This window comes from Pelobates fuscus, chromosome 7, assembly GCF_036172605.1.
Source record: "Pelobates fuscus isolate aPelFus1 chromosome 7, aPelFus1.pri, whole genome shotgun sequence".
Taxonomy (NCBI): Eukaryota; Metazoa; Chordata; class Amphibia; order Anura; family Pelobatidae; genus Pelobates; species Pelobates fuscus.
Window position 1 is genome coordinate 52,873,727 of NC_086323.1, and position 17,109 is coordinate 52,890,835.

Below are 17,109 nucleotides of genomic sequence, written 5' to 3' on the forward strand. Positions count from 1 at the left end.
GGGGGGGCCCCGGCTCCCTGTTACCGCAGAGGAGGCCCAGGCAGCACACAGCTTCTTCTCTTCTCTCCTCTCTTCCAATAACTCTCGCGAGACCCGCGGAGCGTTGCCCTGGGCCCCCGATATTCGCTATCTATGTGTGCAGAGAAAGAAAGTGGGGCCCAGGACTGCCAGAGCAGTCCGGGCCCCCCAGGGCCGCCGGGCCCGTGACAACCGTCATGGTTGTCACCCCCTGATGGCGGCCCTGTGCACATATACAATATAATAGCTCATATACACACAAATACAACGATACAAAGCAATTACAGTAAAAATAACACAAGCAGAATACAGCAGCATACACACCTCAATTTTAAAAAAATAGGATCGGCACGCTACGGGACATCACAATCCTATATCGGCACAGTGCTGCTAAAAGGTTGCCTACCCCTGCTCTAGTTATTGCTCTGGCAGGGGTCACAAGCGTTCCTGTAAGGATTCAGAGGCTGCTGGCCCTACTCAGTGGTGAGTCCACTGTTATTTTATTCCTTACTTACTTACTGGGTGGATTTCGTGCCACCCTCAATTCTACAGGGTGAAGCCCTTATTGCACTGCTGCCATCAGGTGGATTTCGTGACACCTATATATATGTATATGTTAAAGGGGCATCCCAACCCCATATTGATATCAGATTAGGTGGATTTCGTGCCATCCTCACAGATATATATATATACATTTCTGGGTGCGGCCCAGTAAGAAAAACCCAATTTACCCTGCTGGGGTTTTCTGGTACTACTACTTGTACCTATACTACCACACGCCTTGCTCGGGTGTTGTTATTGCTAACTTTATTGTTACTGAGTGCATAATCTAACTACCTGACCCCTAGCCCATCTACCCTGTGCCAACACATAATCACTATGGAAGCATCCCAAACCCCTGCGGACTTCCAGTCTATGATTGCGGAAGCCATCTCCGCCTCTATGGAGAAAGCGCTGTCCAGAGTTATGTCGGCATCTACTGACAAATCCAAAAAAGCCACACTGACCCAACCTCAGGACGAGGACTCTGAGGCTTCGGAGTCACACGTACTGGCGGACCCACGCCCCACCAAACGTCACTGGATAGGTGAGAAAGCGGGCGATACACCGGGCAAGGGTAAGGCACAAAAACGCCATAGGCCAGCCCCACCTACACCTGCCCACTACTCCTCGGATGAGGGGGAAGAACACACACGCTCTATGGCCGTGTTGGATGAGTGGCAAGCCGCGGACTCTGATCTGCAAGATGACAATTGGGACTCGGACTCCGGCTCCCATAAGGGCCCCTTACGAGGCACCTTCTTGGACGACATTCAGTTACCAGACGACCTCACGCCTGCTCAGGAAGAGGATACCATCCTAGACCCCACGGGGCAACGTCTTTTTGACCCTCGTAATATCCGCCATCCACGCTCTGGGGACTGGACACCCCCCCGACCACCTCTCCAAATGTATGCACCGCTGGCTTTGCAAACCACTCGACAAAACGGTGCGCAACCGTCTACGCTCTGAATGCCCGCGCCCCTCGCTTCCTGACCACGTAACGCAGACCCCGGAGTTTGACCAGGTGATGAACACCTTTATGTCCCGGGGTGGCCGCGACCCTCGACGGGGCGTGGAGAAAGGATTCCACAGGGTCCAAGACAAACTGCTGGACTCAATCGGCCCACTCTAACGCATATTATACCTGGCAGATGATGCTTTCACTAGAGCCGATCAATTTGACTCTAGCATGGTTAAGGAGTGGGCACATGATATCAGAGAATGGGCACAAAGGTGCTTCTTTTTTGTTGGCAACACCAACGTAGCCCTCTCCTCTGAGAGGCGCAAGGCAGCATTACTCCGTATTGACGGAAAACTGGTGGAATTGGGCACCAAAGAACTGGGACCGTTGGCACAGGGCAAATTATTTGGGGAACCTTTCTTAAAAGAGCTGAACAAGCATGTTAACATTTTTACGTCCCTGAATAAGGCTCGGACATCTATGAAACGAGTCTTCAGAGGCTACCCCAGTCGGGGTGTTTTTGGACGGGCTGGCCGCTACAGGGGCCGTGCAGCCAGCCGATTCTGGCCTTCTGGCCCCCGGTCACACAGACCACAACCCTTTTACCCAGAAGTGGGCTTCAGACAACCCTTCTCCTATACCCGAGGAGCAGACCGAGGCAGAGGACCTCGTAGCCGTGGCAGAGCACGCTTCCCCACAAGTAAGCAATATCATGCCTCTAGTTTCACTTACCCCTTATACCGGGCCGTATTGCTCTGTCTTTTCAGAACTGGATGACCATCTCCACAGACGCATGGATCCTCCAGACAGTTCGGGGCTACGTCATCGACTTCGTAGAACCCCCTTACCAGCTCACTCATCCGCATCCCATTCAATGCTCCGAGGAGGACCGCCACCTGATCGACGGCGAACTATGAGAGCTCAAGACGAAAGGAGCGATAGAACTGGCTCCCGACGGACAGGGTTTCTTCAGAAACATTTTCCTAGTAAAAAAGAAATCCGGAGAGTTACGTCCGGTTATAAATCTGAAGGGGCTCAACGCTTTTGTAATGTACAGGCACTTCAAGATGGAAGGCATTCATCTTCTGAGAGATCTTCTCCAAGACAGGGACTGGTTTACGAGGCTAGACCTCAAGGACGCTTACCTGTCGGTCCCCATCCACGCATCTTGCCGTCAATTCCTCAGATTCCTATGGCAAAACCAACCCTGGCAGTTCACATGCCTTCCATTCGGCTTAAGCTGAGCGCCGTGGTGCTTAACCAAGCTTCTCAAACCAGTTGTATCACGACTACGAACTCAAGGAATTCGGTGCATTATCTACCTGGACGACCTGCTACTGTTTTCCTCAGACAGGTACAGTCTAACGCAACACACACGATATACCATTCAACTCCTGACGTCCCTAGGCTTCGTGGTGAATTACCAAAAATCGGAACTATCCCCAGCCCAGACGGTACAGTTCCTAGGCTTCGAGATAGACTCCAGGACCAGCACCTTACGACTCCCGATCTCAAAGATCACAGCCATCAAGAAGGAACTACGCAGAGTCATCCGCTGCCGCACCATTCCACTATGCAACCTAGCTCGGATCGTAGGACTTCTATCCGCATCCATACAGGCAATCTTCCCGGGCCCACTACACTACAGGGCGATGCAACATCTGAAGGCCTCCTTCCTCTGCCAGAACCCTTCCTATGACCAGAACATTCCAGTAACGGAAGAAGTCAAGGAAGAACTCGGATGGTGGTTGGACAGCATGGAAGCTTGGAATGGCCGGGCCATCTTCGGGAATACACCCGACATCGTTCTGGAATCAGACGCCAGCCTTTGGGGCTGGGGCGCCACAGGCGAGGGCGGATCGACAGGAGGCACTTGGACTTTACCAAGAAACCAACCTCCACATAAACAGCTTGGAACTCCTGGCGGGGTCATTCGCGATCCGCAGCTTAGCGAGGGACCGGACGGACTGCTGCATCCTCCTCCGGATGGACAACATCTCAGCGGTCCGCTACATCAATCGCCTGGGGGGAGCCCGATCCAGGCTCCTTTCAAAGATCACCAAGGACATCTTCAAATTTTGTCTACCCCGGAGAATCTCCCTCATGGCAGAATACCTCCCGGGAGAAACGAACCTGACAGCGGACTGGTTCTCATGCCACTGGCGGGACAGCAGCGTCTGGAGACTGGACCCAGCGATCTTCCAACGTCTTTCGGCCAGGAGAGGTCCCCTCCACCTAGACCTCTTTGCTTCACGCAACAACAGACAGACAGACGAGTACTTCAGCTGGCTCCCAGATCCAGAGAGCAAGGCAGTAGATGCATTTCTCCAACCTTGGCCACCCTTGGGAGCGTATGCTTTTCCCCCATTCGCCATGGTGGCAAGGACGATGCAATACCTGAAGACCCAACGCGGATCCCTGCTCCTCATCTCGCCCCTATGGCCGGGTCAACCATGGTTTCCGGATCTCCTAACAGCATCCTACAAGGATCCTCTCCTCATACCGTCTTATCCGACGCTCCTTACGGACCCGAAAGGGAACCAACACCCGCTCATCCTGGAAGACCGTCTCACGCTGGTGGCTTGGACGCTTTCAGGGGAGCCTGGCAAACCGAAGATTTATCGCAAACGTCTCGAGATCTCCTATGGGACTCATGGGCACCAGGAACCAGACGATGTTACTTATCAGCATGGAACTCCTGGTCTACTTGGTGCAGTGAACGGAATTTCGATCCCTTTACGGCACCTATAACAGCCATCTTGAATTTCCTCTCCCACGGGCCGATCTTATCGATCCCTCAACGTAGTACGCTCCGCAATTTCGGCAGCCCACGTACCGGCCCAAGGGATCCCCGTTGGGAAAGACCCATTGGTATGCCGTCTTCTCAGGGGCATCAGACTACAGAGGCCTGTAGACCTAAATATTCCCGACTATGAGACGTTGAGATCGTCCTACAATTCCTTAGGGACTGGCCGGACAACAACAGACTCTCGCTTCGACAGCTATCAGCTAAACTGACACTCCTACTTTGTTTGTTCTCGTACCGCAGAGTTTCGGACATACGGGCATTCGATATCGATGCCTTTTCGGTCTCCCCGGAGGGAGTTACCTTCCAAATTTCACGCTGTACGAAATCCGACTCCGCTTCAGTTTTCTACCCTTTTTTCCCTACAGAACCGCTTCTCTGCGTGGTGTCCACCCTGCATCGGCACGTAGAGGTCACATCCCGATTGCGGGTCTCGCCTTTGGGTCAACTCTTGGTGTCCTACGTTAGACCCCATATACCAGTCTCTACCACCACCCTGGCCAGATGGGTAAGATGGATTCTGTCTCTGGCGGGCGTAGAGGAGACCTTCGGAGCCCACTCCGTCCGTGGCGCGGCAGCTTCATCGGCTTTCGCCGCAGGCGCGTCCCTGGCAGACATCCTACGGGCCTTCAGATTGGTCACGAGAATCAACCTTTCGGATCTTCTACTTCCGCCCGAACTCGGGGGCAGCCACGTCTCTTCTGCTTCAGCGTTAAAAATGCAAAATATGAAGCCTCCTGTCATGTGGTAAAATTGAAGATTATGCTAGCGTTAGTGTACTTATAATTTTAATTTGAATAATGACAGGAGGTGAGTATTTTCCCACCCTCCGCACCCTCGAGGGATGAGATCTCATGTAAGTATACCTATACTCTGAGTATTTCTTCCTTTCTCTATTTCCCTTCTCACCTTGTATAGTCGGACTTGTACCTTGTTTAGCTACAGCTTTGTTACTGTTCAATGTCATACCTAGACTAGTTACATTTCGGTGGAGTTTGTGTTGGGTTTATTACAGTACTGCAAACAGTTGCCAGACCGGTTCCTAATCTTTTCCACGCTCTTTTTCAGCTTAACTTCAAGACATTACAGCTTACGCTCAGGATGGACATGTTTGGACCTTCCTTCAGCCACCAAGACTTCGTACTTTGGAAAGTCAACCGTTGGTACATGTTTGGACAATCCTCCAACCTCTAGGACTTCGTACTTTGGAAAGTCACCCATTGGTGCATGTTTCAAGACTTTATCCGTTTCTTAAAAAATGTTCTCTTTGTATTTGATGTCGCTTTCGAAAGAGGGGGAGGAGCCTCATCTCTGTGAATACTATGCCTCCTACTACTTTTTGATTGGTTAATGTTTTCACTTTTCTTTACTGCTATGTGGAGTTAGTAAAGAGAGTTTATGCAAAATACTCACCTCCTGTCATTATTAAAATTAAGATTATAAGTACACTAGCGCTAGCATAATCTTCAATTCACCTTGCTGCTTTCTGCTAAAAGGCAAAATCTCTAATGTGTCAGAAAGGAGTATTTTTATGAGCCCCTATGCACTTATTAACTATTAATATGGTAAGTTTAGTTTTTGTTTGGTTGCGTTCTGTATGTATTTGGGTTGAAGAACACTGTATCCATGGAAGCCATTTACAAATAGTGAGAGTCTGAGCACAGGGCTTATTTCTGTGATTTTTAATCTTTTAGTAACAAAAGTGGATGATATGGGTATGTTTTCAAGTAAATATACATTACATGATTTTATCTTGCAGCTGACCTCAATATTGTTTCATAAAAAGCAGAATATTTATTAACCCCTTAAGACCGCAGGGCGTACATTTACGTCCTTTTTAAAGCGGCTCTAAACGCCGCAGGACGTAAATGTACGCCCTCCGTTTTTTTTTCACTTACCCGGTCGCCGGCGATCCCACACCGGCGATCGCGGTTGGGGGGACTCCCAGGGAGCCCCCCCCCCGCGGCAGATCTTCCTCCTCCGGTCCCCCCCGGTCACGTGAGAGTGAGGTCCTTGCGAGGACCTCACAATCACATGGCCGGGATAGCTGGCTGCAGCAATGCCAGCAGGGGGACTAACTGTAATGACAGTTGGTCCCCCTGCTGGCTAGAAATAAAAATAAATTAAGTTAAAAAAGTGTAAAAATATATATATATATACTTAGATCATATATATATATTATATATATATGATCTAAGTATATATATATATATATACACATATACACACATACACATACACTGTCTAGGTGTATTTTAATATTAATATATATATATATAATTATATATATATATATATTAATATCAAATTACACGTAGACTGATACTGATTAAATATATATAATTATTGTTATATATATATATTTATTTATAATATAAAAAAATATGTAAATACGTAAACAAATAAAATCAAAAAATCATTAAAAATAAAATATTAAAAATATATATAGATGTGTTTTATTTCGTTCTAACTGTATTGTGATATTAATATGTATATATTTATATCAAAATACACATAGAACGAAATAATATATATATCTATATACATAAATATATACGTATATATCACTATATATATACCTATATATAAATAAAAATATTGAAAAAAATTATATATATATACGTATATATACACATATGTATATATATACATATATTAATTCTACACATATATTTATGTAATAATTTTACATAATTAGGTATCCTAATTAATTACAATTAGCCGGACCTGCCTGACAACCCATGCCGAAAGTATAGGGAATTGAATTTGCTAGCACTATATTTAACTCTATAACTTTCCAAGACACCATAAAACCTGTACATGGGGGGTACTGTTTTACTCGGGAGACTTCGCTGAACACAAATATTAGTGTTTCAAAACAGTAAAATGTATTACAATGATGATATCGCCAGTAAAAGTGAAGTTTTTGCATTTTTCACGCACAAACAGCACTTACACGGACAATATTATTGCTGCAATACTTTTTACTGTTTTGAAACACAAATATTTGTGTTCAGCGAAGTCTCCCGAGTACAACATTACCCCTCATGTACAGGTTTTATGGTGTTTTCAAAAATTACAGCGTCAAAATATAAGACTTGTGTTTCATTTTTTTCACATTAAAATTTGCCAGATTGCTTACGTTGCCTTTGTGACCCTACGGTAGCCCAAGAATGAAAATTACCCCTATGATGGCATACTATTTGCAATAGTAGACAACCCAAGGTATTGCAAATGGGGTATGTCCAGTATTTTTTAGTAGCCACTTAGTCAAAAACACTGGCCAAAATTGGCGTTTTTTGAATTTTTCACACACAAACAAATACTAACGCTAACTTTGGCCAGTGTTTGTGACCAAATGGCTACTAAAAAAGACTGGACATACCCCATTTGCAATACTTTGGGTCGTCTACTATTGCAAATGGCATGCCATTATGGGTGTAAATTTATTTCCTGGGCTACTATACAGTCTCAAAGGCAACGTAACCAATCTGGCGAATTTCAATTTCAAATGTAACACGCTATATTTGACCCTGTAACTTCCCAAAACACCATAAAACCTGTACATAGGGGGTACTGTTTTACACGTGAGACTTTGCTGAATACAAATATGTGTATTTTATTGCAGTAAAAGCAAACAGTATTATGACATTGACAGTTAAAATGCCATGTAGAACTAAAAAAATTTAAAAAATCTTATTTTCTCCCATTTTTTTCATATTAAATTATGTTTCATAGCTAAATATTTGATATTAAATGAAAGCCCTGTTTCCCCTGAATAAAATGATATATAATAAGGGGGGTGCATTTAATATGAAAGAGGTGAATTACGGTTGGAAAGACATATAGCGGAAATGCCAGGTTTTGTTTACATTTTGTTTCGTTCACAACTTGTACATTTGGCTGCGGTCTTAAGGGGTTAAAAAATTATCATTTATACTTTATGTAACTCCGTTTATCAAACACAGACATCAGGTTATAACTACCGACACCATAATAAAACTGTTATTCCAAATGTTATTTAGTTGTGGAGTGGTGTTACACTGGATTGTTTATCGACCTTTTACAGGACGGGTCCCAATGAATGTGGAATACAATGAAACCAGTCCATAAATGATAAATGATGTACCTTCCAAAGAGTGTTTAGGCCCCAGGGAGAGTGTGCAGCTTTGCGGACAAGGGCATATGTATGAGTGTGGGAATGGATGAAGCATGATTGGCTATTTGTTACGTGTGGGAGTGTGGTATGTGAGGAAGTGGGTGGTGACAGATCAGACTGACCTCAGTGCCACTTAGGAGCCTTGCCAGCAACAGTTTCCCACCCGCCCACCCTCCCTTTGTGCATCAGGCCCGGGGTGTTGTTACAGCGAGGCGGGGGCATGCCCTTGCCAAATAAAGGAGAGATGGTTTGCAGGTTAGATAAATAAGGGGGATAATGGCCGGGTCTCATCCTCCCCTGTCTCTTATGGTGAACCTTAATGTGTACCAGGTTGGACGTGTCCCCACCGAGTTAAAAACCGACTGGTGGGGAGCATTATGGTCGGGCCCCACCGAGCAAAAAGTCGGCTGGTGGGTAGCCCAAAAGGGAAGAGGAGTTTTTATTATGACGAGGGGGGAGGTGAGAGCCTTTGGGAAGAGGGACTTAGATTGGCAAGGACGTTTTGGGTTATATTACTGTATGACTTTATGCAAGTTATTTATGTTAATTTATGATATTTATTATGTACGGTTTTATACATTAAAGGAGTTATACAGTATTTGGTTGTGTTAATAAATGCTGTGCCCTGTTATATCCAAGTTTTTGTGTCTATCCTTATTTGGAAAAATTATGGTTGGTTGAAGGGGATATCTCATCCAATACCCACTACGTACATACAAGTATAGGAGAGGTGGTGTTAGCAGACGTTCTGTGTGTTCCTCTAACCTGGGCTGAGAGATACCATGAGCTGAAATTAAACCATCTATTGAGGTGTGAAAGTTGCTTTGTTTGGGGTTCATGGAATAACGGTCCAAGTCATTTATGGAGTAATGTGTGATTTACCCAAATTAAACTTTTACACCTTAATATTCACTTTATTATTTTATGGTTCTTGTAGAGTGCTGCCATTTTTTTGTTTGCTGTCCATTGATATCTAAGAGATTAAGCACATTCACATTTCTTACTATTAGTGACATATTATTATTATTATAGTGGGAAATGTATATTTATTATGGCAAACATTTCTATTGTAAAACATGTATAATGTTATTGCTCATTAAACAAAACACTCTCAGATAACATATAGATATGAAAGAAAAAACTATTTATTAAAAAGTAACAAAATACAATAACAGAATGGTTTTAAAACAACATGAATGTAACACGTATTAAATATGCTCAGGAGGCAGTATAACCGCTAAATTGATGTAAAACAGTCCTTTAAAGTTGTCAGGAAGCATTTAGTCCATTCTCTGGATCTCCGCTCACACTGCTGTTCTGGGGCTCAGGAGGAATCCCCTCTCCATTTACTGGTGCCCGGTTCATGGTGATGGCGATGGGTCTCTCTTTAGCAGCTGGCAGTGCCAGACAAGGAGCCTGAATAAGGAGCTGTCCGTCTTCAGACAGGGAACACAGCACTTCCTCAGGATTCACATTTTCTGGGAGCTCAACTTCTCTCTTCCACTCTCTGTATTCATGGAAGTAGCTCCCATCCTCGGTGTCCCTTTTCTGGTCATGTTTTCCAGTCACAATCAGTCTCCTTCCTGCAGTTTTCACAGTCAGTTCATCGGGAGAGAAGGGACTCACATTCAGGCTGAGCTCAAAGTGCTCCTTCCCCTCTTTGTCAGTTTTGGGAGAGTCCTGCTCACTCTTTTTGTCCCCAGTCTGCCTGCTCTGTGCTAGTATCCTAAACATGTCAATGTCCTCAGAGAGGAGCCGATAAGCCTGGTTCACACGTTGCATTCTCCTCTCCATTTCGTTCCTCATGCTCAGCATGTCATCTTCCAGCTGCCCAAAGATGAGCCGCTTGGCTGGCCAGAGCGTGAGTGCAGGCTCTCTGCAGATACACAGAGGAGTGTGAGAGGGCTGGAGGAGGCTGATAGGAAACATCTTCTCAGGATTTTCTGTGGAGCTCTTGTCAGAGTTGGGCTGTAGACAATCTGTCTGTTTGGCAGTTTGTGCTGTCTTGCTTCTCAGTTCTGAATGCAGTCAGAGCTGCAGCTCGCTTTTATATTGACAAGTTAAAGTACTGGAGAGTTCTTGAGATTTCCTCGTGTTCTCCATATTTGGTAAGAAGGGGAGGGGCTGTGTACAGCGTGGCTTCTGTAGGAGGTGTAGACAGAGGCAGTGCTAGCAGCTTCTAGCATTAACTAGGAAGGTGACATCACTAGTGGGCGGGGTCAAAGTGTGTGTCTGTTCTGGAGACTGACAGAGAATTCCGAATGCTGTGTGTTATGTCAATCTAATTCAAACCAGAAATGTACAATATCACAGCACGCAGACATGGAGAGAGGGTTAGATAATGCTGTTGATGAGTTTATACATGCACCCATAAGGTTTTATGGTTGGTGACGTTCACATTTCTCCATTCTGAGATAGACATAGGTGTTTCGTTTAACCTTTTCACTGCCATAGCATTTTCTAATATAACACAACCTACAGATCAGTTGTAACCATTTTTTTCGTTCCATATAATTTGTAAAACTCTTTAGACAACTGAAAAGTAAAATCTAAGTAGTTTCTCAAGACAATTTTAACTCATTGTCAATACCGAAATGTTAGGACAAATTAATAGGCATGTGCATGGGGAAAGTTTTCGGTTCGGTTCGGCATTCTGAAATTCGGGATTTTCGCAATTCGGAACTTAAGCAATTCGGCACTTCAAGACTTCGGAACTTCGGCAACTTCGGCACTTCGGCACTTCGACTCTTCGGAAATTCGGCAACTTCAGAACTTTGGCACTTAAGCACTTCGGAACTTCGACACGTCAGAAATTCGGCAACTTCAGCACTTCGGCACTTCGACACTTCAGAATTTCGTAACTTCGGAATTTTGGAATTTCGGGATTTTGGCACCTCGGGACTTCTATTGCAGCCGCTTAGTAGATAACTCCCTAATTCCCACGGTATTAGGGAGTTATCTACCAAAAGGCTGAAAGACCTAAATTGTTCTTTCAGCCAAATTTACTAATACTAAGTAAAACTACTTACTAATTACTTAGTATTAGTAAATTTTGCCTGTGGCTGCTCACTGTTTAAAAAAAAAAATAGGGTCCCCCCTCCTGAGCCCCCACCCGCGACGCGTGAGTGAGGGCTTTAAAACTAAAGGGGGAACTATTGCCCCCCCTCCTGAGCGGCGGGTGGTGGCCCTAAATTGGAATAAGGGGCGGACCTAATGTCCTCCCCCCTGGCCCCCACCCCTGAGCGGTGGGTGGGGGCCCTAAATTGGAATAAGGGGGGGAGACCTAGTGTCCTCCCCCCTGGCCCCACCTCTCAGCGGCGGGTGGGGGCCCTAAAAAATGTTTTGCCCCCCCAGGTGTAAGCTGTGTAATTTGACTCATAACTCTCTGATTGGTTACTTAATTCACCAATCAGAGAGTTATGAGTCAAATTACACAGCGTGGGAATTTTCCCACGCTGTGTAAAATGACACAGAGCACTCTGATTTCAAACCAACCAAACAGAGTGCTGTGACAGGTAATTGTAGAGACTTACCTGTCGGTCTCTTCATTTACCTGTCAGAGCACTCTGATTGGATGGCTTAAACCCACCAATCAGAGTGCTCTGAGCCTTATTGCAGGGCAGGGCAAGGCTTTATAAGCCTTCCCCCGCACTGCAGAGCTCAGTCTGCGTGGAGCCCTCCATGGGTGAAGAACGATTCATTTTTTTTGCGCTCGTTTATTTTTTTTTTTTTTTTATAATTGCGTCGGTTATTATGGTTTTTTTATTTGGCCTTTTTTGGGGCTGAAAAAATAAGATTTTAGAAGAAAGAAAACACAGAATGGTAAGTTTTATTTTTTTTACAGGTGCTTAGTTAAAGTTCCCCCCTCATTATTTTTAGGGTGAGGGGGTTAGGTTGGAGGTTATTTCTTTCGGGGGGGAGGGGGTGACTAGGGGAATGGGGACCCCTAGTCACCTGGGAGGGGAGTTAACATTTTTTTTAGGGCCCCCACCCGCCACTCAGGGGTGGGGGCTAGGGGGAGGACAATAGGTCCCCCCCTATTGGTATTTAGGGCCCCCACCCGCCGCTCAAGGGTGAGGGCCAGGGGGAGGACATTAGGTCCAACCCCTTATTAGTATTTAGGGCCCCCACCCGCCGCTCAGAAGTGGGGACCAAGGGGGAGGACATTAGGTCCCCCCCTTATTCCAATTTAGGGCCCCCATCGGGCCCTCAGGGGTGGGGGCGAGGTGGAGGACATTAGGTCCCCCTTTATTAGTATTTAGGGCCCCCACCCACCGCTCAGGGGTGGGGGCCAGGGGGGAGGACATTAGGTGTCCCCCCTTATTTTACTGTAGGGCCCCCACCCACTGCTCAGGGGTGGGGGCCAGGGGGAGGACATTAGGTCCCCCCTTATTCTGATTTAGGGCCCCCACCCAAAGCTCAGGGGTGGGGGCTAGGGGAGGACAATAGGTCCCCCCCCCCCATTATTTTATATTAGGGTCCCCACCCGCCACTCAGGAGTGGGGGCCGGGGGGGGGGCAACCATATTTTTTTGTTTTTTGTTTTTTTACAGTGAGCAGCCACAGGCTGCTCACTGTTTCATAGACATGCCCCTACTCGCGGTATAGCGAGTAGGGGCATAATTTACTAATACTAAGTAATCTTTACTTAGTATTAGTAAATTTGTCTGAAAGACCAATTTAGGTCTTTCAGCCTTTTAGCAGATAGCTCCCTAATACCAAGGGAATAAGGAGTTATCTACTTATTCATTCCTGTCATTACATTGACTGGTCAAGTAACTTACATTTTATATGAATGTATGTTACTTGATTGTTGTAAGTGTTGCAAATGCTTACAGCTGAATTCTGGCTATGTTTGTATACTTTTTATTTAAAATTGTTTACAATGTAGCATTCTTCTTTCACTGGGTAAGTATATTAGTACTTAGGCAATACAGTGCTTCGTAACTTCGGCACTTTGACACTTCGGAACTTCAGCAACTTCGGAACTTCGGCACTTCAGCACTTCGGAACTTCGGCACTTCGGAAATTCGGTAATTTCGGAACTTCTGGACCTCGGCAATTCGGCACTTCGGCAATTCAGCACTTCGGCAATTCGGAAGTAATTTTTATAAACCCAGCAGACAAGGCTGGGTTTATTAAGTTAAATTGTTTATTAAATTATTAATTATATAATTATTTTTAACTTGCTCTTTTAATTAAAATAAATCCAAAATCATATTAAATATAACCAAAACTAATGTCTTTTTTTCCCCTCAGCACTTCAACTTCTCATAAAACTTTTCTATATTTAAAAGAAGAACAACAACCACAACAAGAGCACATAGTCTTCAATTAGAGGGGCAAAGGTGTAAAAAAAACATCAGGAAGTAATACTTTACTGAAAGGGTAGTGGATGCATGGAATAGCCTTCCAGCTGAAGTGGTAGAGGTTAACACAGTGAGGGAGTTTAAGCATGCGTGGGATAGGCATAAGGCTATCCTAGCCATAAGATAAGGCCAGGGACTAATGAAAGTATTTAAAAAATTGGGCAGACTAGATGGACCGAATGGTTCTTATCTGCCGTCACATTCTATGCTTCTATGTTATGTTTCATAGACACCAAAAGCTTAAAAAAAAGTAAAATTAGTTAGAGACAACATATAATTGAATTAACCTACGTTTCTTTTTAACGATTTTAATATTTAATGTCAAGAAAGCAAAGGAGGAAGATGCATTTTAACGAGTACTAAAACTGAAAAAAATGTTTTTGTATCCCCCCTCCTATTTATCTAGTTGCAGGCGCAGGGTTATAATCCATTATTGACTTGTGGTCCACGTCAGCGTCCAATAATATCCCTGGCGGTGCAGTGAAGCAAGCGTCTGGTCTGGTGCAGACCACAATATACACACTTCCAGCTGGTACTCAGTGAATGAGCCTGCACGTTGCCATGGTAACCTGTCAACAGTGCTCTGATTCAGTTACTGAGTGTAGGGACCATGAGGGAGTTTTCAAAGTAGTCTGCTCCAGCCATAGGTGCAGACCACACTAGCTCCAGAAAGATATGTCTGATACCTAATAAATTTACAAATAAGTGGTATACTAATTAGCAGTTTTGTAAACGGAAACCCTCTTCCATTCCCCCTGACAGGCGAGATCCAGGGAGTGGTCGCCATCCCGACTCTTGCGACTCTGGCAGTTCCGCCTGTGTTTGTTAATGTGCAGATTGTTGCTCTTACCTGGTTTATGTTTTCAAAATAGCAAACAAAATAACTAAAAATTATAGTCTTTTATTGTTTATCGACCTTTTACAGGACAGGTCCCAATGAATGTGAAATACAATGAAACCAGTCCATAAATGATAAATGATGTCCCTTCCAAAGAGTGTTTAGTATAGGAGAGGTGGTGTTAGTAGGGGCTCTGAGTGTTCCTCTAACCCGGGCTGAGAGATACCATGAGCTGAAATGAAATCATCTATTGAGGTTTGAAAGTTGCTTTGTTTGGGGTTCATGGAATAACGGTTCAAGTCATTTATGGAGTAATGTGTGATTTACCCAAATTACACTTTTACACCTTAATATTCACTTTATTATTTTATGGTTCTTGTAGAGTGCTGCCATTTTTTTGTTTGCTGTCCATTGATATCTAAGAGATTAAGAACATTCACATTTCTTACTATTAGTGACATATTATTAGTATTATAATGGGAAATGTATATTATTATGGAAAACATTTCTATTGTAAAACATGTATAATGTTATTGTTCATTAAACAAAACACTCTCAGATAACATATAGATATAAAAGAAAAAACTATTTATTAAAAAGTAACAAAATAGAATAATAGATATAGTTTTAAAACAACATGAATGTGAGACATGTATAAAATATGTTCAGGAGGCAGTATAACAGCTAAATTGATATAAAACAGTCCTTTAAAGGTGTCAGGAAGCATTTAGTCCATTCTCTGGATCTCCGCTCACACTGCTGTTCTGGGGCTCAGGAGGAATCCCCTCTCCATTTACTGGTGCCCGGTTCATGGTGATGGCAATGGGTCTCTCTTTAGCAGCTGGCAGTGCCAGACGAGGAGCCTGAATAAGGAGCTGTCCGTCTTCAGACAGGGAACACAGCACTTCCTCAGGATTCACATTTTCTGGGAGCTAAACTTCTCTCTGCCACTCTCTGTATTCATGGAAGTAGCTCCCATCCTCGGTGTCCCTTTTCTGGTCATGTTTTCCTGTCACAATCAGTCTCCTTCCTGCAGTTCTCACAGTCAGTTCATCAGGAGAGAAGGGACTCACATTCAGGCTGAGCTCAAAGTGCTCCTTCCCCTCTTTGTCAGTTTTGAGAGAGTCCTGCTCACTCTTTTTGTCCCCAGTCTGCCTGCTCTGTGCTAGTCTCCTTGTCATGTCCATGTCCTGAGAGAGGAGCCGATAAGCTTGGTTCACACGTTGCATTCTCCTCTCCATTTCGTTCCTCATGCTCAGCATGTCATCTTCCAGCTGCCCAAAGATGAGCCGTGTGGCTGGCCAGAGCGTGAGTGCAGGCTCTCTGTAGACACACAGAGGTGTGTGAGAGGGCTGGAAGAGGCTGATAGGAAACATCTTCTCAGGATTTTCTCTGGAGCTTCTTGTCAGAGTTGGGCTGTAGACAATCTGTCTGTCTGTCAGTTTGTGCTGTCTTGCTTCTCAGTACTGAATGCAGTCAGAGCTGCAGCTCGCTTTTATATTGACAAGTTAAAGTACTGGAGAGTTCTTGAGATTTCCTGGTGCTCTCCATATATGGTATAAAGGGGAGGGGCTGTGTACAGCGTGGATTCTGTAAGAGGTGTAGACAGAGGCATTGCTAGCAGCTTCTAGCAGTAACTAGGAAGGTGACATCACTAGTGGGCGGGGTCAAAGTGTGTGTCTGTTCTGGAGACTGACAGAGAATTCCGAATGCTGTGGGTTATGTCAATATTATAATTCAAACCTGAAATGGACAATATCACAGCACGCAGACATGGAGAGAGGGTTAGATAATGCTGCTGATGAGTTTCATATGCCCCCTTAAGGTTATATTTATTTATTTATAAAATATTTTACCAGGAAAGATACATTGAGATTTCTCTCGTTTTCAAGTATGTCCTGGGTCCACAAATCATTGCATTGTTACAGTTAGTGTACAATAAAATACAAAAACAATATTAATATACAATATATACAAAATTTACTATAGAACAGGTAGGAAATATGTAATCAACCATGACAGGTGCATTCTGTTTTGAGGTATGTAGAGAGGGATCTCTTAAAGGACTTTAAGCTTAGGGAAGATTTTAAATTGTGCGGGAGGTCGTTTCAAAATTGCGGTGCTCTGTAGGAGAAGGAGGATCGGGCTGCTTTCTTTTTGTATTGAGGTAGACTAAGTAAAGTGTTGGTACTGGATCGAAAGTTATAGGAAGTGGGAACAGCCGGGGAAAGCATTGTGTTCAGGTAGGGTGGGAGTTTCCCAGAAAAGCTCTTAAACACAAGGTTGGAAAGATGAAGGGTGCATGTCATAATGGTGGGTCCTGTAATTACATTGTAGCACAAATCGGCAGAACGAGTTATACAATGTGTTTAGTTTATTAATGTGGGATTGCGATGCAGATGCATATACTACATCC

At 44.5% G+C, this 17,109-nt stretch overlaps 1 protein-coding gene and 1 pseudogene across 1 annotated transcript; both read right to left on the reverse strand.

Annotated features, from left to right (window-relative positions):
- Nucleotides 1-9,751: 9,751 nt before the first annotated feature.
- On the reverse strand, nucleotides 9,752-10,416 carry LOC134568636 (heat shock protein 30C-like). Its single transcript, XM_063427284.1, has one exon. The coding sequence runs from the start codon at nucleotides 10,414-10,416 to the stop codon at nucleotides 9,757-9,759; it is 660 nt and encodes a 219-aa protein (XP_063283354.1). The 3' UTR covers nucleotides 9,752-9,756.
- A 4,928-nt stretch (nucleotides 10,417-15,344) lies between these two features.
- LOC134568637 (heat shock protein 30C-like) lies at nucleotides 15,345-16,235 on the reverse strand (annotated as a pseudogene).
- Nucleotides 16,236-17,109: the final 874 nt, after the last annotated feature.